Here is a 20981-nt window from a genome sequence, read left to right on the forward strand (position 1 = left end):
AAATAAATTGTGATCAAAGGATGATGGAGCCTATTCTAGGAGTAACTGTTCTTCAGATGTCTGAGAAGGAAGACTTGAACTCCACCTTCCGACCACCAGGAGAAGCACTCTAGTATCTCACTCATTTCAACACCCGATGGAAAGCTACATCTCAAGCTTGATCCAAGAAACATTCTAAGACGGAATACCACCATACTGTCATGCCCACAGTCATGTTTATTATCTCAACATACCTTGTGATGATTTGATAGAGAATCTCAATCTTATTACCACATTGGATTTCAAAAACAGGAACAGATGCATGGGAGAGGGCGCTAGATCAGGCATGCCATCCTCATTAAGCATAAATTTATGATATGATATAATGAATTCATGACAATCATCATGCAAACATGACCTCTGGGTAGATTTTATCTGCCCTGATTTTTTTATGTCAAGTAGACAAGTACACTTTTCTTCCTATAAAAAAAGACCCAAAAGACCTGTCATTCAGATAACTCTTCTTTTCTCTGTTTACACTGCAAAATACAGTAGTGCTAAAATTACACCACCAGTGTGGTTAATCATTTTAGTTAAGTGTTATATTCATTTAGTTTAGTTTAACATCCATTGGTGTGATATAACATATTCTGTTTGGCATTGTAACACTATTTTGTGTTATATGCAATTTCCATGGTGTATATTTTACACCTTAGGATATGTTCTCTCAGTACACTTACCAGTGGTGTTCTAAATTAAGACTTCTTTTTTATTTTTTACAATGCATTAGTTTATCATCCTGTGGGAATGGGGGGCAGCATTTATCAATCAATTAAAAATTTGCCCCTTGCACTTTTGCGAAAGGGTAAGGATTCTGATATAGGAGACTTCATATCTTCAGTAGATAAACACCAGTCTTTTGGTTTCAAGGGAGTGTTTAATGAAAGGTCCTGTTATTGATTTCCAATGAAAGATACATACCCAGCCAATCAGGTGCAAGAATTTATGTAGCGTTAAACTGTCATCAGTGAGAATCCGTGAAAGATCAATTATGAAAATCTTAGGTTTAGACGAAAAAATTTACAGAAAATGCCATCATTTGGCATGTTAAAAGATTTTAAGAATTATTATTTGAATGTTGTAAAATTCTTAATTTAATTTTTTCCCCTCAAGAAGAAGAAGAAAAACCTTCATGAAGTATGTAAAATAAATCATATACAACAGAATCTGTTTATTATTATGAAATTAGGTGTGAGAAATTTGGTAATTCTGATAAATATTGGTTATACACCAAAATATTTTTTTCATATTTATGTAGTCACCCCCATAAAAAGATCAGTAATGATAATTTCATAGATATTTTTGTAAAAAAACAACATTGCACTTCAGTGCTCATCCTTGTCAAATCAACCTCCAATGAGGGGTGAAATGGAAATCTGGTAAATACACGTTTATTAGTGAGTTTGTCTGGTGGGTAATCAGACATAAAAATTGCCTGATTCGGGAGGCGAAGTCAAACGTACTGGTATGGCAGCGCGGTAGCGATTGTAGTCGGATGGTTTCAAACAAAAACAGTGATCCATTGGCTGATAATTTATTCATTGATAAAGGCTCGGATGGACGATGGTAGGGAACGGGAGGAGGGGAGGGGGAAGATTAAAGGATGGACAGTCCTCCAGCAAGATTGATGTATTGGAATGCGTGGTAACAGTCTCCTTCAATTGAAAATGTGATAGACCACTGTTAGTAAGGATCTTAGTCTTGCGTAGAACATTTCTAGTCGAATCTCAATCGTGAACATTATTGTGTTCAATATATTGAGCAGGCTTGCTTCCTAAGTATGACACTAATATTGGCAACCAACAACTGCTATTTATTAGCCATTTTTTTTTATTTGGAGATTTATTGGTTAGCTTACTAGTATAATATATAGTTTTTATTCATGGACGTGTTGCATTGTATTGGAATATCGGCTTCACTGTATTGTATCTATGATACAGGTGTTAAGATACACATTTTGTATTTATTTTTATGAAATGCTGTACAACCTAAGCATCCCTTTAAAGCGACATGATTCATATCTCATTATGTACCCTGCATTGGGCACATCTTCTAATTTCACCATATCACTTGCAAGATAAGAGAACAGAATCAATAGTTGCATCAAGCCTGAAAATGCTTGCAATAATTGAATTGATTTTTAGCCGCTGATAGCGGGGGATGAATTCTCAATGTATTTTTATAGAATCTCTATTGGAATGTCTGTTCATTCCCATGGTGACACTTTTCTTTAACCTTTCTCTGCTCTGTGTTGGATATTTGTATTAATTAAGTGTATATAGACATATATTAAAAGCATCGCTTGCTGAAAAAGATGTCATTGTCAAGATGAAGCATTTTTTATGCCTGTGATGAAAAGAAAATATACTTGAAAAACAAATCACCTTTAAAGTGCTTCTGTGTACCGAGTCTGTTTGTGATACAATAATAAAGAAATATATAACAAATATCCCTACAAAAGGGTATTGTCATAAACAAAATACATCTGTAATAGTCAATATTTGATTTATTCAAATTTTGTAGGGTGTATTGACTTTATATGCATGTATTTTTATTTCATATGATATATGTATGGGCTGGCAATTTTTTTAGGTCATCTGTATAATGTTTGATAATAATATTATGAACAACTAGCAGACATCCAATCCAGGTCATAGATCTATTAAGGTCATGCCTTACAATTGCAGAAAAGCTTATATCTGGGACTGGGACAATAGAATGATTTGTACCTTCAGTGAAGCAGCAAATCTCCATATTTTCATTTGAATTAACTTGGGATTGTTTGGTTGTCAGTTTCAGAGGCATGTTGTCATGGAATCCTCGGGGGATTTGTTGTGATATAGAACATGAAAAGATCTTTGAAGTTATGTCAACAGAAAAGATTATTTCAAATACTGGCACCTTTCAACGGATACAACAATCGTGAAATTTGTTTCTTCGTCTGATTGACACTTTTTTTGTCAGTTAAGGTGAACAAATTTAAAAACACCTCACAGTTGGTGATTCTTTTTAAACTTTAAGAAATATTGTGTTTTTGTTATGACTATCAAAGCTACTTGTCAAACATTTTTTTTTTGGATTGCTAGAAGTAGTGAGATTTGTTTTTTTAAATTGTATTTTTGAAATGTCTTCATCATTAACACGCACCAATTTAGCTTCTTTAACTTTTTTTCCTACCCATTTATTATTTTTTTTGTCCTTTCCTTGGATTGATATTCAGGATATTGCTGTATAGAAATCTGACAAGGTCACACTTTCTAGATCCTTATGAATATGCTTGAACTCTTGTGGTATTAGGGTTCTGGTGGTTTTTTTTATCGAGATGAATGAATTCTTCAAAGCCTTTTTCAATTGTGTTGTAGATTCTTTTTTCATGAACACCTCTCCATCATATGTCAAGCAAGTATCTCTTGGGAGCATGGTAAACCCATAGAAATGATGGAATCACACTTAATCTTTTCTCTGATTTGCAAAAATATTGATCTGTGAATCTGGTTGAAATTGCATGGGATTGGATTTTTAAATTGCGGAATAATAAATTGTAGTGAAGAAAGCGAATATTGGGAGGTAGGTTTTCGCTTGACTAGAAGGAATATATGAAATCATGAATTTTTATACATCTCATATTTTTTAGGAGAAGTCGTACTTATTCAATATCAAGGTTTTAGCCTAGAAAGTCATTGGGTATAATGTCAGATTCATCAAAAAATGATCAAATATTCACATCAATCTCTCTGGAGATTATCTTTTTTCTTGAGTAAATCCTGTGGTTCATGTTTGATGAGATTGTGGTAATTCTAAGGTCATGATATATTTCAACATAAGTGTGTGGGTTGCACAATGATTTCAGTAACTTGTTCTTGTAGCTTCTTGCAGTGGCTTTATGAGTATCTCAAACAGTTTTATAGAATAAGGTTGAGCTGCTGAAAAATTATACATTTTTTTCCTATTCAATATTGTTCAGAATTCAGATGCAAGTCAGTGTTACTTAAACACTTAGATTTTGTTATGGTTGGATTAAACATTAACTCATGTTGTGGTAACGATCATAAAATGAGTTCAAATAGAATCCAACGAAGTGAACTGGAGTGTTAAGTTGGTAAAAAAAGAAGGTAATTGCCGAGTAATAATAATAAATGGTATTCTGCACTTTACATGAGTTTAGCTATAATCTTTATTTTCTTTGATATCTTCCAGGTAAATGGTAAAGACCTGTCCAAAGCCACCCACGAAGAAGCCGTAGAAGCCTTCAAGAATGCCCAAGAACCCATCATCGTCCAGGTGATGAGACGGTCACCCTGCACTGCCAAGAACGGTAGCACCACGCCCAACGGTCAAGGTGCGGTACCCGGTCCCGTGGAGAGGACGATGTGCAGTGTAGGTACTCAGACGGAACTCCAGAGTGAGGATCTACTGTGGAAGGTCCTGCAGAGGTGCTCGCTACCGCCGACTGACAAGAACTGCGATGATCCGTTAGATGGGTGAGTTTCAGTTCTTCTGTCAAGATTTCTTACCATGTGATTAATGCCCATTTGATTCTGAAATTGGGCTCTGTGGGCCAAATTTGCTATGCAGACACGAACCATACAGTGGTTCAACCAGAATTCTTTGTTTTAATTCCTTTTACCCCTCCTTTTTGAAATATGAGTGCAAACAGAATCAAGTCCAATAATGTGTTTTCTGAATAATTGTAGAGGCAATTTATTCCTCTTTACACATGTATTTTAATGCGCTTACAGAGGTTTAAACTGTGCCCATGGCTCGGTGTAGCTGAACCGTTGATAATAGGTATCTTCACAATGTACAATATTGTGGATAATAGGTCCGACTGACCCGTATATATCAAGGACAGTCGCATGATGAACGGGATGTGACATATGGCCACTTGGACCAAGCAGTCCGTTTCGGATTTGACTGTGTAACAAATTGATATCACTGAATAGAATAATGGCTTTGAACATCTGGCTGCTTCTGTTTGATGTGCTGTCTGGGTCTACCCTGACAAAGAAAGCAAAGAGGTTTTTACATTCTACCTTCAGTTCAGTGTGCTTTACTGCAAATTAACAGTGCATTGTCAGTAGACAAATGTTTCCCTTTTGATAGCAATCAAATTGTTTTGAATCCACGAATGATTTATGGATAAATGTTGGATGTCCAAATGGCAGATTGTTACAACATGATTGATCACAGCTTGTAATTACATTTTCAATTCCCAAGATTGAGTGAAGATGTGTTTTAAGACATGCACATTTCCCTAAAATCCACCCAAACTGCATGGCATTTTATGTGTGAAATGGTTCTGAAGTAGCCTCACTGTAAACCAACCTACCTCGGCTTCTCTGTTCAACAAGTACAAATTGCAATCGGTAGTGGAAATTTATCTTTCCAAACGAGGCATTAGCATACCGCATCAATACCGTGTTATACAAGCGTAAAGAAGTCAAGCTTATTATTTTACTGCCGTCTCCTCCCTAACCAGCGATCTACCCTATCGCGCGTCGTAATCGTAGATGTTGATATGGTGGCGCTAATCCTTTGGGTACAACCTTCTCCTCTCTTTTCCCTCATTGACTGGCGTCGAATTAAAAGATGGTGAAATTGTCCTACGGCTAGTCGACATCCGAACCTGGCTTGTTTTCATTGCCAATCTTTGTGATTAGCTCCAGAAGGGTGTCATGTAGACTGTCTCCATTTCCTATATATGTTTCTTGGTTTCCATCTGGGACCCTCTTTTAACCCCTTTCCTACCCTGGGAGCAAAGATACTGATGATATATTGCCCGTTCATTCAGAGGTATTGGCTCATGATCTTGACAAAATACTGCATCTTTCATTGAAAGCAGATGAGTTGTGTGTTCATATGAAAACAATCTTATTCACACAAATTATCTTTTAGCTCTTAAGAACTTATGATTTCTATGAAACTCTACAGTCCTTTTCACTCTTCTAAAAGAGATTTTTTTTCTGAAAGAATTGCTGTAGCAGGAATTACCATTCATAATTTCATTATATACTTAGACCTATAAAATTGTTTAAAAGCATGGAGTTACATTCAGTGATATTATCCTATGGAATAAAAAGAAATTCTTATGGTACCAGATCAATGTGCATTTAATGATGCTCCAATTCTTACCATTTTGTCCCTCAGATAGGACATGTAGTTGTTGGTCAGGTTGATTCTCTTTTAGAATGAATACTATCTCAGCAGTCATGTAAATCAACCATAGAGAATGATGTTCTATTGCACATGACTATCTTGATGTCAAGGGTTAGGAGTATTCCGGTGGTGTTTCTTTTCGCTAGATTACCAGTTATTTCATTTCTTCCTGTAAAGCTCTCTTTCTGACTTCTGGTAATGTTCTAGTTTTCCCATCATCGTCCCTTTCTTTTCCCTTGGATGTTGGTGGAAAGATTATCTTGGCATCATCATTCATCTTTTCCTGTGCCCACAAGCCAGTGTAGAGGATGGATTTCCAGTTCAAAGGCTCTCATCATGTGGGATTATGAAATGAAATACACTGTCTTTACCACGGTGGTATGTCTCCAGACTCCATTTATGTTTGTCTCGCTCTGACTGAATGCCAAGTTGTTATTGAATTGTTGGAAAGTCTTATCTCTTTTTCTATTGAGTGCCAATGTCTCTCTTGGGCACGTGCTTCCATATTTTATAACCAGTTTTTATTTTCTTTGCCCCTGTGTTGCCAAGTATTTACTGTTTTCCGTTTCTTCCCGTTTTCTCAAATTTTCTCGTATGTAATATTTTCTCAGTGATGTTTTGAGAAATGGCTGCATCTAAAATGGTTTTTTTAATCAGTTTGCTCTCAATACCATCTGCCATACTTTCTGTCTTTAGTCTTCTCACCTGCTCTTCCCCTTTTCTATATGTTTATTCTGCTTTTTCTCCTTTTTATTTAATTACTATTTTATTCTTGATCATCATGTTCTCATGCAGTGTGGACAGTCCCAGCCAATCTCTGAACATACTCAAAACATTCTTTTGAGTCTCCTCCTTGTCTTACGATGGTCCTGCCAAGAGGAATTTCCAGATAATCATTACCAGCATGTATGCCATTCATTATGATCACACATGAAGCTCATTTACTGAACATGAGAGTTGGTCTCGTTAAACGGTGGTAATCGTTAGACGCTTCTGAAAGCTTGGTGGCATAGCCAGACCTTGCTCCAGAATTGGGGTGCATGGTATCTTCTGTCAGAAAATCATAAGCAGAAGATGGATCTATTTCGTAATGGTTGTTTAAGTTTTTCTCAACTGTTCAACTCAATAGGTCTTCATTCTCAAACTATTCTCAAGCTATCTACCTGAGACAGCAGGGCCCATTGTATAAAAGTTACTATTATGGTAACTTTGCTTTTCAATAGTAACTACCATGGTAACGATCAGTATCCAATCAGAATCAAGGAATCCGTGCACATTGCCATTGAAAGGCAAAGTTACCATTATAGTAAATTTTATGCAGCGGGGCCCAGGTGGGTGTTCCCAAAGCCCTTTGTAAAGTCATGCAAAATTTTGCACATGACTGGAACATAATGAGCATATTCTTAGGTTCTGAAGTCAACATAGGATATATAATTTAACACAAGATAGGGTTACCAGTCACATGTAAAGTCATTTTTAACTTACAAGCAACTTCACGAAGCACCTACCAGGGGCTAGTTATATTTTGCGTTCATTACGGTCCATGTTTTGTTTGTTTCACCTAGATTATGTGAGCTGGATGCGGAGGACCCACTGTCCGTCCTGGACTCTGAACTGCTCCAGAAGCTGGAGGCAATGGAAGGGAACCTAGACCTACCTATCCTGGATGAAGAGGACTGCCTAGATAGGGCCTATGAGATGGAGTATGAGGTATGTCCAATGTCATCAAGCTTCTTTGAGATTCTCCTCTCTCTGTTCTATCCATTTACCATTATGTTTCAATGTTGTGTTTAGAAGTTGCTGATGATGTATGTATTAACATGGTGACTACTAAAAATGTGTGATCCTCATAGACTCTGTACAGGGATCCCCCGGTTCCAGTCGGCAATGGGTTTATTGAAATTTGATAGACTGCATGCATGAATGTGCCTCTTTATTAAAGATATTGCACATCTACCCTAATAATATAAGAGGAAACTCCATCGAACATGAGTCACAGTGTTTAAGGTGTGAGTATTGATATTAAAAGGACCATACATACTTCTCAGAAGTATAAATTGGAGTAAATTCCCAGGACTTTCTTTTTTTTATTACATATGTGGAAATGCAATTACCCCCATTGTGGATGTAAAATCATAGTCGTCTAGTAAGTAGGTCAAAACAAAAAAATATTTCTGCAACAGAAACCAATATCTGAAAAGGATTTGTCTCTGTGGCAATAAATTCCCAAGTTCAAGTAATCAAATTTTCTTTTATATTAATATTTCACTATTGAATTTTTGATAAATGCTCATCCATTCTCAAATGTTCCACACAGAGTGCATCATCACTCTAACAAAGTGGCTATAAAGGATGAATGGCCCCCATCAGAGTGGTAATAGGCCCCTTTAAAGTGAACCATAATGGGCGCGCTCTGTGATCGATTGATAGGATAATGAGACTCATTACCACATCACAGGGCCGCTGGAGTGCAATCCTGGTCCCCGTTGCCTGGCGTGCATCCTAGTCTAGACTAAGGGCTGCATCATTTAAACAATCAATAAACCATCTTGCAATCACATTCAAATCCCATAGATCCACTTTTAACACACACGCACACACACCGGCTTGTCATAAAACAGAGATGCGGTAGAAGCTCCCTCATGGTATACTATCCTGCAGGCAGTAAAGTTGCTTCAGAATAAGTTAAAGATTGCTTGAACCATATGAAGATCAGTACACATATTTCATATCAATATTAGGGACAAATTGCATATAACTTGACTTACAATCAGTGGTGACTATGCCAGCAATGGTACCTAAAAGCCAATCAAAATTAAAGATTCTATGGAAGTTACCATTAATGTCACGGTAACTTTTATGGTCATTTCTATGGAAGTGACACTGCTTAGGAATACAATATAATATCATTATGATAAGGTAATTAAAGATGATAATGATGATGATAAAAGTAGCTGTGGTGGTGGTAGTGATGGAAGTGGGGGTGGTTATGATGATGGTGGTTGTGGGTATGAGGTCAGAAGTAATAAACAAGTACAACGACAATCTTTACAAGCATTATGACCTTGTATTCTATAAAGTATTCGGTATCTTGAAGTTTGGTTAGACCTACAGTAAAAAGCAATGATTTAATAAAAAGAAATTATAAACTTTCTCAGCGAGCAAGAAAATGTTTTGGGGTAACACAAAAATCAATTTTATCAAGTGCTACACCCATCTCCGTCACTACTCTTCTTCTTCTTTTTCTTCTACTTTGAATTCTCATTCCTTTTCACCTGTTCACAATGTAGATTTACATATGTTATTCATTAAATGGCTGATCATTTTGTGTTTGTGGTAGGCAAAGATAATATTTTTTTCTGAATTATCCGAACTTGAATCATTAATAATCTATTTCATATAGTAATCATTATCATAATTCTTTTGTATTAAAAACTCAGCTTTTTAAATGAAGTGAAGATTATATTTCAACCATGCAATCAGTCAAAAGACAGTGAAATGGATACACGTCCATCTTGCTCTCATGAAGTGCTTTTTATTGACATTGAATATAAGATGAGGAGAGGGATTGGGCTTGAAGTCGTATTGATCAGATAAGCGGGCAGGTGGATATTTTAGTTGACCCACAAACCCAGTGGATTAGGGTTAAGAAGGATGAAAGCTGCATAAGAACACCAAATCTAGGTAAGACAAGTGCACGGTTAATGTTAGAGTGGCGATGTTCTAGCGCTTATTGATTGGCTAAGATGGTTTTAACCCTGTCCTGACAATCATTCCACATTTGTGGTGAGACAAAATAACGGACTCACACTCGTGAAAGTAAATTCCCAGATGTACCAGAGAAAGTGCCAAAATAACCTTTTTTGTTCTTGTTGAATTATTTTGTGGTTTATATGATAGGGTTTTTTTAGGGGGGGGGGTCTAGAATAAATGAAAAAATAATGAAAGAGGTATAGAATTTGAGATATGAAATCAACATAAGACTACTTTTATTGATTAAATTATTTATGAATTATAGTCTCTTGTTTCAAATTGGAAGAGGAATGTGAGTTGAGGTCATTGCTCAAAAGCATTTTTGTGAAAGAGTTAAAATAGATGCTACTCAAAACACTTATTTTTAATAAAGAAATAAAATGTTGAAAAGAAAAGAAAATTATGAAAATAAATGAATAACTGAAAGTCTAATGGCTGATCTGTAATGCTATTATAAGCATTCACTTACTGTCTCACTATGATATTCCCCTTTGTATTCCGTCTACTTTTTTATAGCACAGTGAAAAAGCATCATAAGGATGAAATACGACCAGCCTTTATAAGAGAGATATTTTTTATGGTTGTATAACTCCGTCATTTAATGATAGGTACTAATCGACATTATGGAGGATTTTATTTTATTTAGATTTACTTATGAGTGATCATTATAAGTGCTTGAAGAGATTTTAAAAAGATTTCATGGAAATCTTCTAAAAGGTGCTACATAAAATTACTTTATGCTACCAAAAATATAACTCTATCTTGATTTATATCGGATTAAGGACTGATCCCATCTTTTGTGATCCAACGTCAGCGAAATCTAGGTGCTGATTGAAAAGATAGTCCATCAGGACTCTTCTCAAATCTTAAGGCACAAATTTCTCCCTTTTTCAAATCTTGGGATTTGGTTGGTATCAATCATCACCTTAGCAACCAACTTATTGTAATCTATTCACCTTTTTTTCTTACACTTTTTTTCATATGTAACCACAATATGTGTTGTCTACCATTTTCTATTTCTCTCTTATGTGATCTAGCTTTGCATTCTGTACATATTTAGAAAAAAATGAAATTGCTTTGTTTATCTTGAGAAATGTGTGTGAAAATATTAATGATGTAATGTTGAAGATAAAACACAATCATAATGTCAACAATCTAGTGAGTCAGGTAGTTTTGTTCCAGAATTTTGCTTTGAACTCAGCTTTAGGCAAGTTATTTTTTCCTCAATAATATATAAATTTCATTTTTCCAATGGTGCGTGGAAATTCATTTGTAGCAAATTTGCGTTATGTCAACCTGGAACAATTACCTGATGGATTGGTTTGGTTCTTATAAGTGAATTGTTATTTCCTCTGGGTTGGTGAATTGCATGATTGCTTTCAAAAAGAGAGAAGGAAAATACAGCAGGTAAGGAGTTGTGAGAAATGTCATGGGGCATTTGATTAGTGAGAAATTGAGTAATATCCAGGGGAAATATTGTGAGCTGCAAAACTGAATTGCAAGATATTGAGAAGAGATTAATGGATGTGAGTTGTAAAGTGTTCATAACATGCAATGTTATAACCATATTGATAGTGTCGTAAAGGCTCCTAATTTTTTTGTGATTCCTTGCTGATGACATTGTTTTTGAAAAATGAAAAAATAATAATTCCAGGACAGATAAAGATCAGTACAAAGATAAAAATGATTAATAAAATGCGCAAAATGAATAAAACAAGACTTAAGAGAGCGCAAAAAAAGGAAAAGAAGACCCGCCAATGCCTGTGGGCTATAACAATTCAAGATTCTGTTGACGACCTTCCTAGTGGTAATGCCAACTAAAATGAGGTTGGAATTAAGGGGGTGCCACTATGCTCTAGCACCTTTTCATTAACGAGTTCTGATCCATCATCAAGCATATTCTGGTATTTTTAAATATGTCTAAAGATGACACACTTCTAAGAGAAGAATGATCCATGCTTGATCCATGTTTGATCCTGATCTTGGTAACACTTACCCAATCTACCCGTAAGATTTTGCTGTTCAAAGCTATAGATATATTTCTTTTGAATTTGGTCTTCCTTTAATTGCACATCGATACATATATCATTCTCGATTGTACACTTATCATTCATTATCTGTGTGTCTTTGTTCTTTGGCAGGATATTGTCCTGAAGCGAACCAACTTGGAAGAGAAACTCGGTCTGACGCTCTGTTACGGCTCAGAAGAAGATTCCGGTATCTTTATAAGTGAGGTGAGATCAGAAACAGTGCTGGATAGTTTCCCCCCATCGTTGATTATTGATATGCTTAAAATTTATCTGATTAAAATATCATAAAATGATGTTGGAAATGGAAAACCAATGCGGAATAGTTTTTCTCTGTAAAGTTAGAAATCTTTGAGAAATGTAATGTTTGCTTTTTGTCAGGGTATACGAAATATGACATTAATATTCATAATAATAGTAATAATGTCTTATTCATATTCGACAAAACTTTAGTGAAATGGCCAAAGAAGTTAAAGGCCTGAATAAGATCTCTTTTTTAAAACGATATTGAAAAAAACTTTCTTTTCACTAAAATCTGGAGGTACTTACAATCAGTAATACCTAAAGTACTTTCTCTGAGAAAGCGTAATTCCCGCACATCTCATGGTTTTCAACGGAAAGCACCCCTTCCATCTCGCCTGACTTGAGAGGAAGTCGGACAGCATGAATAAAGTCATCCTAAGCCCCCAATGCGGGCCTCCTGTACCAAGCCGAGACCTTGAACTTGTCTGTGACAGGCAGGAGGCAGCCAGCAGTCTGGAGATCCCCATCGTGTTCAGGGAAGCATGAATATAGGACATCACCATGGTTAAAGAGAGAGAGGAAATCTACGAGAAAGGCAGGAAGTCCATCTTTCATCTGATTGCTCAAGCTTGACCAATAATGCCTACATTGAGCAGGGAGAGGGATGGAAAGGATGCTGCAATTTGACAACGTAGTCGTTTTCTTGCGCGGAATGTCTCATGTTTGTAGGTTTCTTGCATGATCAAAGTGTCATGTTTTAAAGGTCATCTTCTTTGATAAGAAGCGTTGAAGACTGATTGAAAGAGGCCCTTTCCATGGTGTTCTTCTTTTACTGTTAATATGCAGCAATCGGGCATTATTGTTACCACACAAATGTGAAAGCTCAAACCCGACTTCAGGGCGAAATGAAAATGCCAAGTTGATCCAACAGTTGTCATGAACTTATGTCACAAGGATTGCGAGGACAGGCTGTCAAAGTCATTACACAATTTCAATTAACTTTTTTTCTTTGTTGATAAATACTGCCAAAGTCAAGCTTATTTTTTGATCCATTGTTGATCATTGATTTAGTGCAAAATTTTGTTACTGTTGTTCACACTCTGGTTGAACTCTTTGTAAATCATTTAGTTCAAAATATCTCATTCCTTTATTATTATCAAATTATAAAGCTCAACACTCATTGATTGATTCAAATGCATCATGATTTAAAAAATTGGCATTCATTACTGATTTAAATTAATGTTTGCAAATGAGGCTTCTTTTATGGTATTTTTCTCATGAACAATACCGTTGAATTACTAATATCTGACATTTTGTGACTTACTTAGTTGGTATTCAGAGCTTATGTGGAGTATGCTTCTTTTAGGATACCATGAATCGACAATGCCTGACATTTAGTGATTAATTCAAAATTATCCCTGAGGAAATCCCCAGACAAACGTGAATGCATCCATGATAGATCAAATCATACTTTCAATAAATCCAAATGTTATTTTCAATTACAGCAAATTACTTTACACTTAAGAACAACTGACTAGACTTCAAAAAAAGGTGTCGGGCAGCATTTGTATGACCTTACTCTTAAAAAAGTGTAAACCAATTTCCATCTTTTGGGATTGTTGATGACATTTGCTATTCAAAGTATGAGAGGACCTTGGTTAAATTACGCTAGACATGCATTCCGCTGCATCATTTCATACCCGAGTTCCTTGTTTAATTAGCATTCTATCTATTTGGCTCTCTGATGTTTGGATGACGGGGTGTCAAAGTCATTATCCAACTGCAATCTACCCAAGATGTGAATTCCATGCACATTCGGCTTCCTTTTTGGCATTCTCTGCACCATCTTCTCACAGATGCATGACATCTTGTATTCCTCTTTTCTCCAAGATTCTGGGAGAGGGGGGGGGGGCGTCTGTTCTCTTGCCAACATCATGCATTTTGATGCAAGAATGATGACAGTACTTTTTTCATCAAGGCAAACCCATGTTATTGCCTGCTTGTCCTATCAAATATGAGCTACATGACTTTTCTCTTTTCTCAAATATCAAATACAAATTCTTGAAAGTGGCCGTATGTCTTTGATGTATGCCTTTGTACTATGGGGCTATGTTCTGTAATCTTTGCTGCATAGATGAGCTATGATTTGGTTCAAATGGGATGTTTATTACAGGAATGTTGTATTATCTTGCATTCTCTTGGACATTCCTGCTGTCTAGTTCTTTGAACCTCATGTAGAAACAGAAAATAGACATCTGGGAACTTTGAAATGTCTTTACATTCAATATAAATTTATCGATGTTCTATTGACCCACGAAAAAAGCAGATATTCATGAATAAGTGTGAAGGAAAACAGCACAATGTATCACTTCTTAAGTGAAAATCAATCCAATGGATGGGGGGGGGGGGCACATCATCTCATTTTCATAAGTTACATTCTTTTCTTCTGCAATATCTAAAACTATAAAGTATTACTTGTTCCATTCAGTCTTATTAGTTCTCGTAATCTCTCAATCTCTTTGCCATTTTCAATCTCCCCACTCTTCCCCCTCGTCCTTGTTCTGTTTGCCCCTCTCCTTAAGGCTCTCTCTCTTCTGTCTCAATGAGTGTTTATTCAAATCTCCTCTAGTGCTTAATCCCAAAGTGCACTTTCTTTTTTATTTTACTTCTACACTCTTCTCTGTTCCAACCCCGAGGCCTTTAACACGTCCAAACTCTCCTCCTCCTGCATAATCTTATTCATCACATCATATAACATATAGGCCTGTACATATACACTGTAGCATGATACCAAATGCATAAAAATAATTATAATAGGCATTTGTTATTTATATAGCGCCATCTATCTAGAAATAATCTATTCCGAGGCGCATTGATTATTATTATTATCATACACAAAGATGATGCATCTCGTGACATACTGGACAAAGTGCCTTTGACTTTCTCAATCTTCTCAATGTTACAGAAAAAATCAAAGGTCTAAATTCATAGCTTTCATGTTCTTCAATTGGTAGTAAATATATTTTTTTCTTACTATTGAAAAGTTTATAAATATGCAAATTTGCAGTGATTCTAACTATACAAAATGTAATTTTAATGATATCGATATGACTTATGATGAAATTGCTTTCAGCCAAAGCACTGTAAACCACCCGATTGAAAGTGGACAAAATTTGGTAGAAGTTTTTGTCTTTACATATTTGACATATCACGTCTCTGGTACAATGTTATTAAACTCAACTGAAAAAAAGTGGAGTGATGTTTCAAAAGAAACAAATATCATCTGCTGAAATGAGGGAAAATCTTTATAAAAAAAAAACATTGACAAGAAAAAGCATTTAAAAAAAAGACAAGAACTGAAGCTGGGTCAGGGAGGATGTGAATACATCTGGTTTAATTGTAAGGCTGGGATTACTTTCCTTTTCAGAATCAGTTTATGAGAATATAGAATGATTATGAAATTATTCATCACTGCTGGGCTTGTGGGAAACTTTAGCCTTGTGCTGCCTGACAGTACTGTTGAAAGCAGCTGCAATAACTAGAAAGAAAAACAGCCCCAAAAGAGAGCAAGGTTTGTGAAGGCTTTTATAGAATTGTGACACAAGGTAATTTGTTCTAAAGCATTTCCTCAGATTATGTTAATGAAATCAAAGGTGATGGTCAACTATTCAGATATTAATGATAAAAGATATGAATGTTGTATCACCAATCACTATTTTTTGTCTTACTTGTTTATTTTCCAATAGAAATAGTACATGTAATTCTAGGTTGTTGTATTATATGGACTAATAAGACATTGTCCAAGACCTTATATTATTTCACTGTTAATTTTTTCAAACAGTATTTGAGAAACTGTAATATTAAAAATCATATCAAGAAAATGCAATATTGCTCTTTTTCTCCTGTGTAAATGTATGATGCACAATTTGTTGCCGATAGAAATATTTCCTTTTTATTCATGTGGAATAGTTATCTGAAATGGAAGAACTGCTTTTATTCACAAGTGAATTCATCTTGCAAAGGCGATGAAGTTCATGGATACGTGTGAAGTACCGCACACAGCATATATTAGATTTCCCCACTAAATCACTAAGTAATTGAAGTTTCAAGACCTTGAAATGTAGATCAAATCCCGTGACAAAACTCAATTGGCTTTCATTAAAAACTAAGCTTACTCTTCCAAACTTCTCGGTTAAATTAGCTTGGTTTACTTACCCATTATTTTGGCATCTTTGGCCCCACCCCCACACATTTAATTTCAAGTTTCATGTATTTTCAGCCTTTCTTCATCGACGTTATGTTCTACTGTGGTATTTGTTTTAATTCATTCTTCAAATCTCTGCTATATATCCCCCCACTATCGCGCATCTGTCACTCTTCTTCATCTGTCTTACTCTATTCCTCTATCTTTCTCCCTCTCTGTTCCTTCTCGCTCTCTCTTCATTCTACCCTTGCTCCATTCGTTTCTCTTTCTACCACCTCTTTGTCATCTTACCTTCCTAATATTCCCTCTCTCCTCTCAGTGTCCACCTTTCTCTCCCTCTCTCTCTCTTGCTTTCTTTATTTCTCTTTTCTGTCTAACCTTTCTTCTACCTTTTTAAGGTCTTTCTCTTTTCCCCACTCTCCCTGTGTCATTTAACCTACATGATATCCAATTCCTCCCTTTCTCCCGCTCCCCCTCTCTCTCTTGCTCTGAAGCCATCTTCACCTCATTGCTGTGTTCCATTCTAGGGTTTCTATTTTGGGTGGGACGCAATCCCCGCTGATCAGAGAAGTAAATATTGTATCGAATATTGCAAACAGGTGAAAGTTGTAATACTCCTGGCTCTCATCTCCGTGGAATTGTATCGCTTCTGTGTTTACGCAGCCCAAGCCCGCCGATCCCTACTCTGATTGACGCTATAGTCCCACCCACCGCATCGCACGTTCCCTTCCTCATGTGTATTCCGATGGCTTGATTCCAGTGCAAATATCAAAGATCATGAAGAGTTCTCAAAGTTTGAACTAGGCAAGCGCTGCCCAAGCAAAGGGTTAATTAGTCTGTCATTCACTGGCGACAGTAGATAAATATGTGGGTCTTGATTAAAGAACAAGATCGGGGTCGTAAGGTCAATAGAGTAGCAACGTTTAAATGTTTCCAAGCATTTCAGAGCTTTCTGATTTATATCAAACTGGAAAAAAATTATTCAAGTTACCTTTGCTATTGATATACCAAAATAAATGTTCTCTTGCTAATGCAATAAATATCAGCAAAAATGATAGACATTATCATCAAGCACATCAGCTCTTGAAAATTCCCAAATACCTTTGGAAGACAGATAAAGCCCTTTCACAATGATACTGATTTTTCTTTTCTGTAGCTTTTCTAAACATCCCCCAAATCAGTAATGAATTTTGGCTTTGTTGGTTAAACAGAATACCAGATGCTTGTGACACAGTGTGTCCACATCAGCAGTAGATAGGCAGGTCTATTTATAGGGTTTGAAATATATATCTTTCTAACTGTACCAGTGTGAAAGAGTCCTGATATTTACAGCTTGTAGTGTATTCTGTGGCCCATTTGCCCATTGCTTCTAAGAGCTGGAGGTTCTTTGGAATTAGGTTTCTTATTCCTTATCCTTATGTTGTAACTTAGTTTTCTTTTTTTTGTCTCTGTCTCTATTCATCTCTGCATTTTTCCCCTTTTTCTCTTAATTTTCTCTCCTTTCTCATTCTATTTTTTTTCTCCTGACCTTTTATTAACTAACTATTCTCTCGCCCCCCTTCCTCCCCGTTCTCTCTCCCACTCTTTGATTTCCTTTTATTCCTAACCCCCCCCTCCCCATCCCAGTATACCTGCATTATCCCTTTTGTTCATATTATTTTTCCAATACACCATCCCATTCCCTGTTTATGACAACGTCATTGTTTAGTAGCTGCAGGTTAAATGGGCAATCTTACCATTCATCAATCTATGGAATTGGGGTAAAAGCTTTAAATCTACGGAGCCTGGACATTTTTAGCCTGCTATATTCCCCGTTACTAACACGTCCTAATTGCGAGAAAATTAAGGACCGTTGTCGGCTTACAGTGTGTGCAACGCTTATAGTCAACGAAAGCATACACCTATACTACACGCAGTACCTTGAATTGAGCATTGGTGAAAGAGAAATTTGCACAACAAAACAGCTTAATGTATACATACCCTGTATTGTACCCGCAGAGAAAACGTGAGCCTAATTAGTGTGAATATTTCATTAGAATATACTCCTCCCCCTCCCCCCCCCAAAGAAAAAAAAAACGGACTTGAGTTAGGGTTGAAATTTTCTTATTTATTCAAGTACATCAAAGTTCAAAGTGCTTACTTAGATCCCGACTCTCACGTCTTTTATTTTAGATGGAATTATATTTTATATGAATGCAAAAAAATCAAGGTTGAATGAGAAAAAAATTGATGTTTGAATTTTAAGATTAAAACCCTGGCATTTACTAATAAGCTGAAACCAAGTTGATAGAATTATGGTTTATTAATACTCTTTCATTTCAGTCACCTTTATTAGTTAATGAAACTGTGCAAAGATGAAATCAGATTTTGACCTTGCCTATGATAACATTGTGAAAATCTGAGACTCGTTTGGGTAGAAGATGATCATTGTTAGAAAGAGTATTATGTTCTTCCCTCCAGACAAAGTGGAAACCCAAGCCAACAAGGATGCTTCAACAATCCTCTTCAAGAAAGCATGTTTTGGAGACACAGATGAACTCTTGTTTCACAAGTTAGCCTCCCGGAGTGAATTAAAAAAAAGAAAAGTCTAGAAAGATTGAAAGTCAATGCAACATGGAAACGGTGGCAAAAGTCAAGGGTATTGTTTTCGGTGAGGAGGTCCATTTTCAGCTGATTTGCATAGATGTGGGACAGAGATTTAGGAGTTTGGTGTATTCTGTTTCCCTTAGGATACCTTGGCTTCAAGTTCTTTGAAGATGATGGACTGCCAGTGCTTTGGTGGGATGATGATGTTATATTGTGTATGGTCCTCAAACTCCCACCATTCACTTATTCTTTTTATTTTGATTTATCCCTTCTTTTATTTGTTTGCTGCAAAGATAAATTTTCATGAGGTTCTATGTCTTTGCCTTTGCTTTGACTTTGCTCATTTACTTTGCTTTACTAAATGGGATAAAGTCATTCCAAACTGAAGCTTTGTCTGCATCAAACTGACAATTCCATCTCTTTTGTGTTTTATTGAATGTAATTTGTCTTTATCATGCGCAATAACTATCTTCGATGTATTTTTCATACATGGGTCATTTTCATTCCGACAAGGTTTTTGGAAACCATTGATATGCATAGTGAGTGTGATGCCAATGCTAATTCTGTTGAATGTCACATGTGCATGCATGCATTTTGATGAATTTGTCAGGATTTCATGAAGAATGTCAATTATGTGTTTTTCATGACGATCAACGATTTAGGACCTTATGCAGCAGTAATGGTAAATCAGCATTTTTAGCCCAGATGTGCCGACACAACCAGCTCTTTCCGCCAAAAGATGCTAATTTCTCCCTCCTTGTGTGTGATTTCATTTGATTCGCTACATTGGAAGTGCAAGCAATTAGGCAAGAGGATAAAAAAGGGCGCATCGGGCTCTGGGCAAGAATGAAAAGGAAGAGGGCTCGATTCAGGTGGGACGTGTCGGGTAAGGTGTTAGCAAGTGCTTGGCAATATGGACATAACGCAATCAGGCGAATTCAGCGGTCACGTGATGTGATTACCATTGAAGGGAAACGGGCGAGGTATTTGGAAAGAGAAAAGGCGAGGCGCTGACCCGATTGCTAATCGAATCATTCGCAGCTGACCACCTTACTGGGGCAGCCTTTTATCTTCTTTGACTAGTTAGCGACAAAATAGTCTCTCCCCAAAGTGTTGTACATTTTCTTCCCTCCTTTTTTCCTTTTCTGCCCGGATGTATGTACTGTGTATGAATTCTATACCAAATGCTTTATTTTGATGAGTTTTGGAACCAACTATTAAAATTGGGATATACATGCATATTCATTTCCTATTTTACATGTATATGCATTCTGTCAAGGATTAATATTAGCCAGCATTTTAAGAAATAAAATTGTTCGTCCAATTGTAAAACTTACCTTAACAGTCATATTCTATGGAGACAAAGTACTGCTTTTGACTTTCATACCCTAGATGAGAAAGCAACAAATTTGTCACTTTTTAATTTCTAATAGAGGGAGCTTAAATATCATAATATTTCTGAGCTTGACTTCTGAAAAGAACTGTGAAAGTATGTTTTTGTGGCAACGTGACAAACTGTAGGCTCGTTGATCCATTGCTGTAATGAACGATCTCATACATTGTCACGTTATATCAGTGAGGGGTCGACTGCAATGTCAATCAAAGACAGAATATGTCACCAGCTCATTCATTTTACACAAAGAAAGCAGATTTATCCATCCATTTCAAATTGTTTTTCAATGTTGTACATATGTGGTCATGGGAATGACTTTGATAGATGACTCTTCCATATGTTTAATCTGAAAGGTGTACTGATCTACAATCCTTGATTGCTTGAATAACCGTCACCCAAAACCAAACCCTAATCACCAATTCAACCTTGCGTGCCAAGTCAGCAGATTGTCATATCTTAATTTCTCCCAATCGTCTGCTATTTCATCTGTTTGTACCTGTCAAATCTGTCTTTCTCGCTCCTTTTTTCTCTTTGACTGGGTTCGGATGATATGGAAAAAGCATATCGTGTGGCCCTTTTT

General features: G+C 36.3%; 1 protein-coding gene across 1 annotated transcript; it reads left to right on the plus strand.

The window, feature by feature from the left end:
• The first annotated feature begins 4194 nt into the window (after positions 1 to 4194).
• LOC129255941 (PDZ domain-containing RING finger protein 4-like) lies at positions 4195 to 15527 on the plus strand. The gene is made up of 3 exons (XM_054894258.2): positions 4195 to 4520; positions 7761 to 7905; positions 12090 to 15527. The coding sequence occupies exons 1-3, from the start codon at positions 4195 to 4197 to the stop codon at positions 12264 to 12266; spliced, it is 648 nt and encodes a 215-aa protein (XP_054750233.2). The 3' UTR covers positions 12267 to 15527.
• Positions 15528 to 20981: the final 5454 nt, after the last annotated feature.

This window comes from Lytechinus pictus, chromosome 3, assembly GCF_037042905.1.
Source record: "Lytechinus pictus isolate F3 Inbred chromosome 3, Lp3.0, whole genome shotgun sequence".
In the NCBI taxonomy this organism is placed as follows: Eukaryota; Metazoa; Echinodermata; class Echinoidea; order Temnopleuroida; family Toxopneustidae; genus Lytechinus; species Lytechinus pictus.

Excerpts from the sequence above, each read along its gene's own strand:
- LOC129255941 (XM_054894258.2), top strand. The coding sequence starts at position 4,195 with ATGAGTTTAGCTATAATCTTTATTTTCTTTGATATCTTCCAGGTAAAT. Across the intron at positions 4,521-7,760 it reads TGCGATGATCCGTTAGATGG|ATTATGTGAGCTGGATGCGG; the intron begins GTGAGTTTCAGT and ends TGTTTCACCTAG. Across the intron at positions 7,906-12,089 it reads CCTATGAGATGGAGTATGAG|GATATTGTCCTGAAGCGAAC; the intron begins GTATGTCCAATG and ends GTTCTTTGGCAG.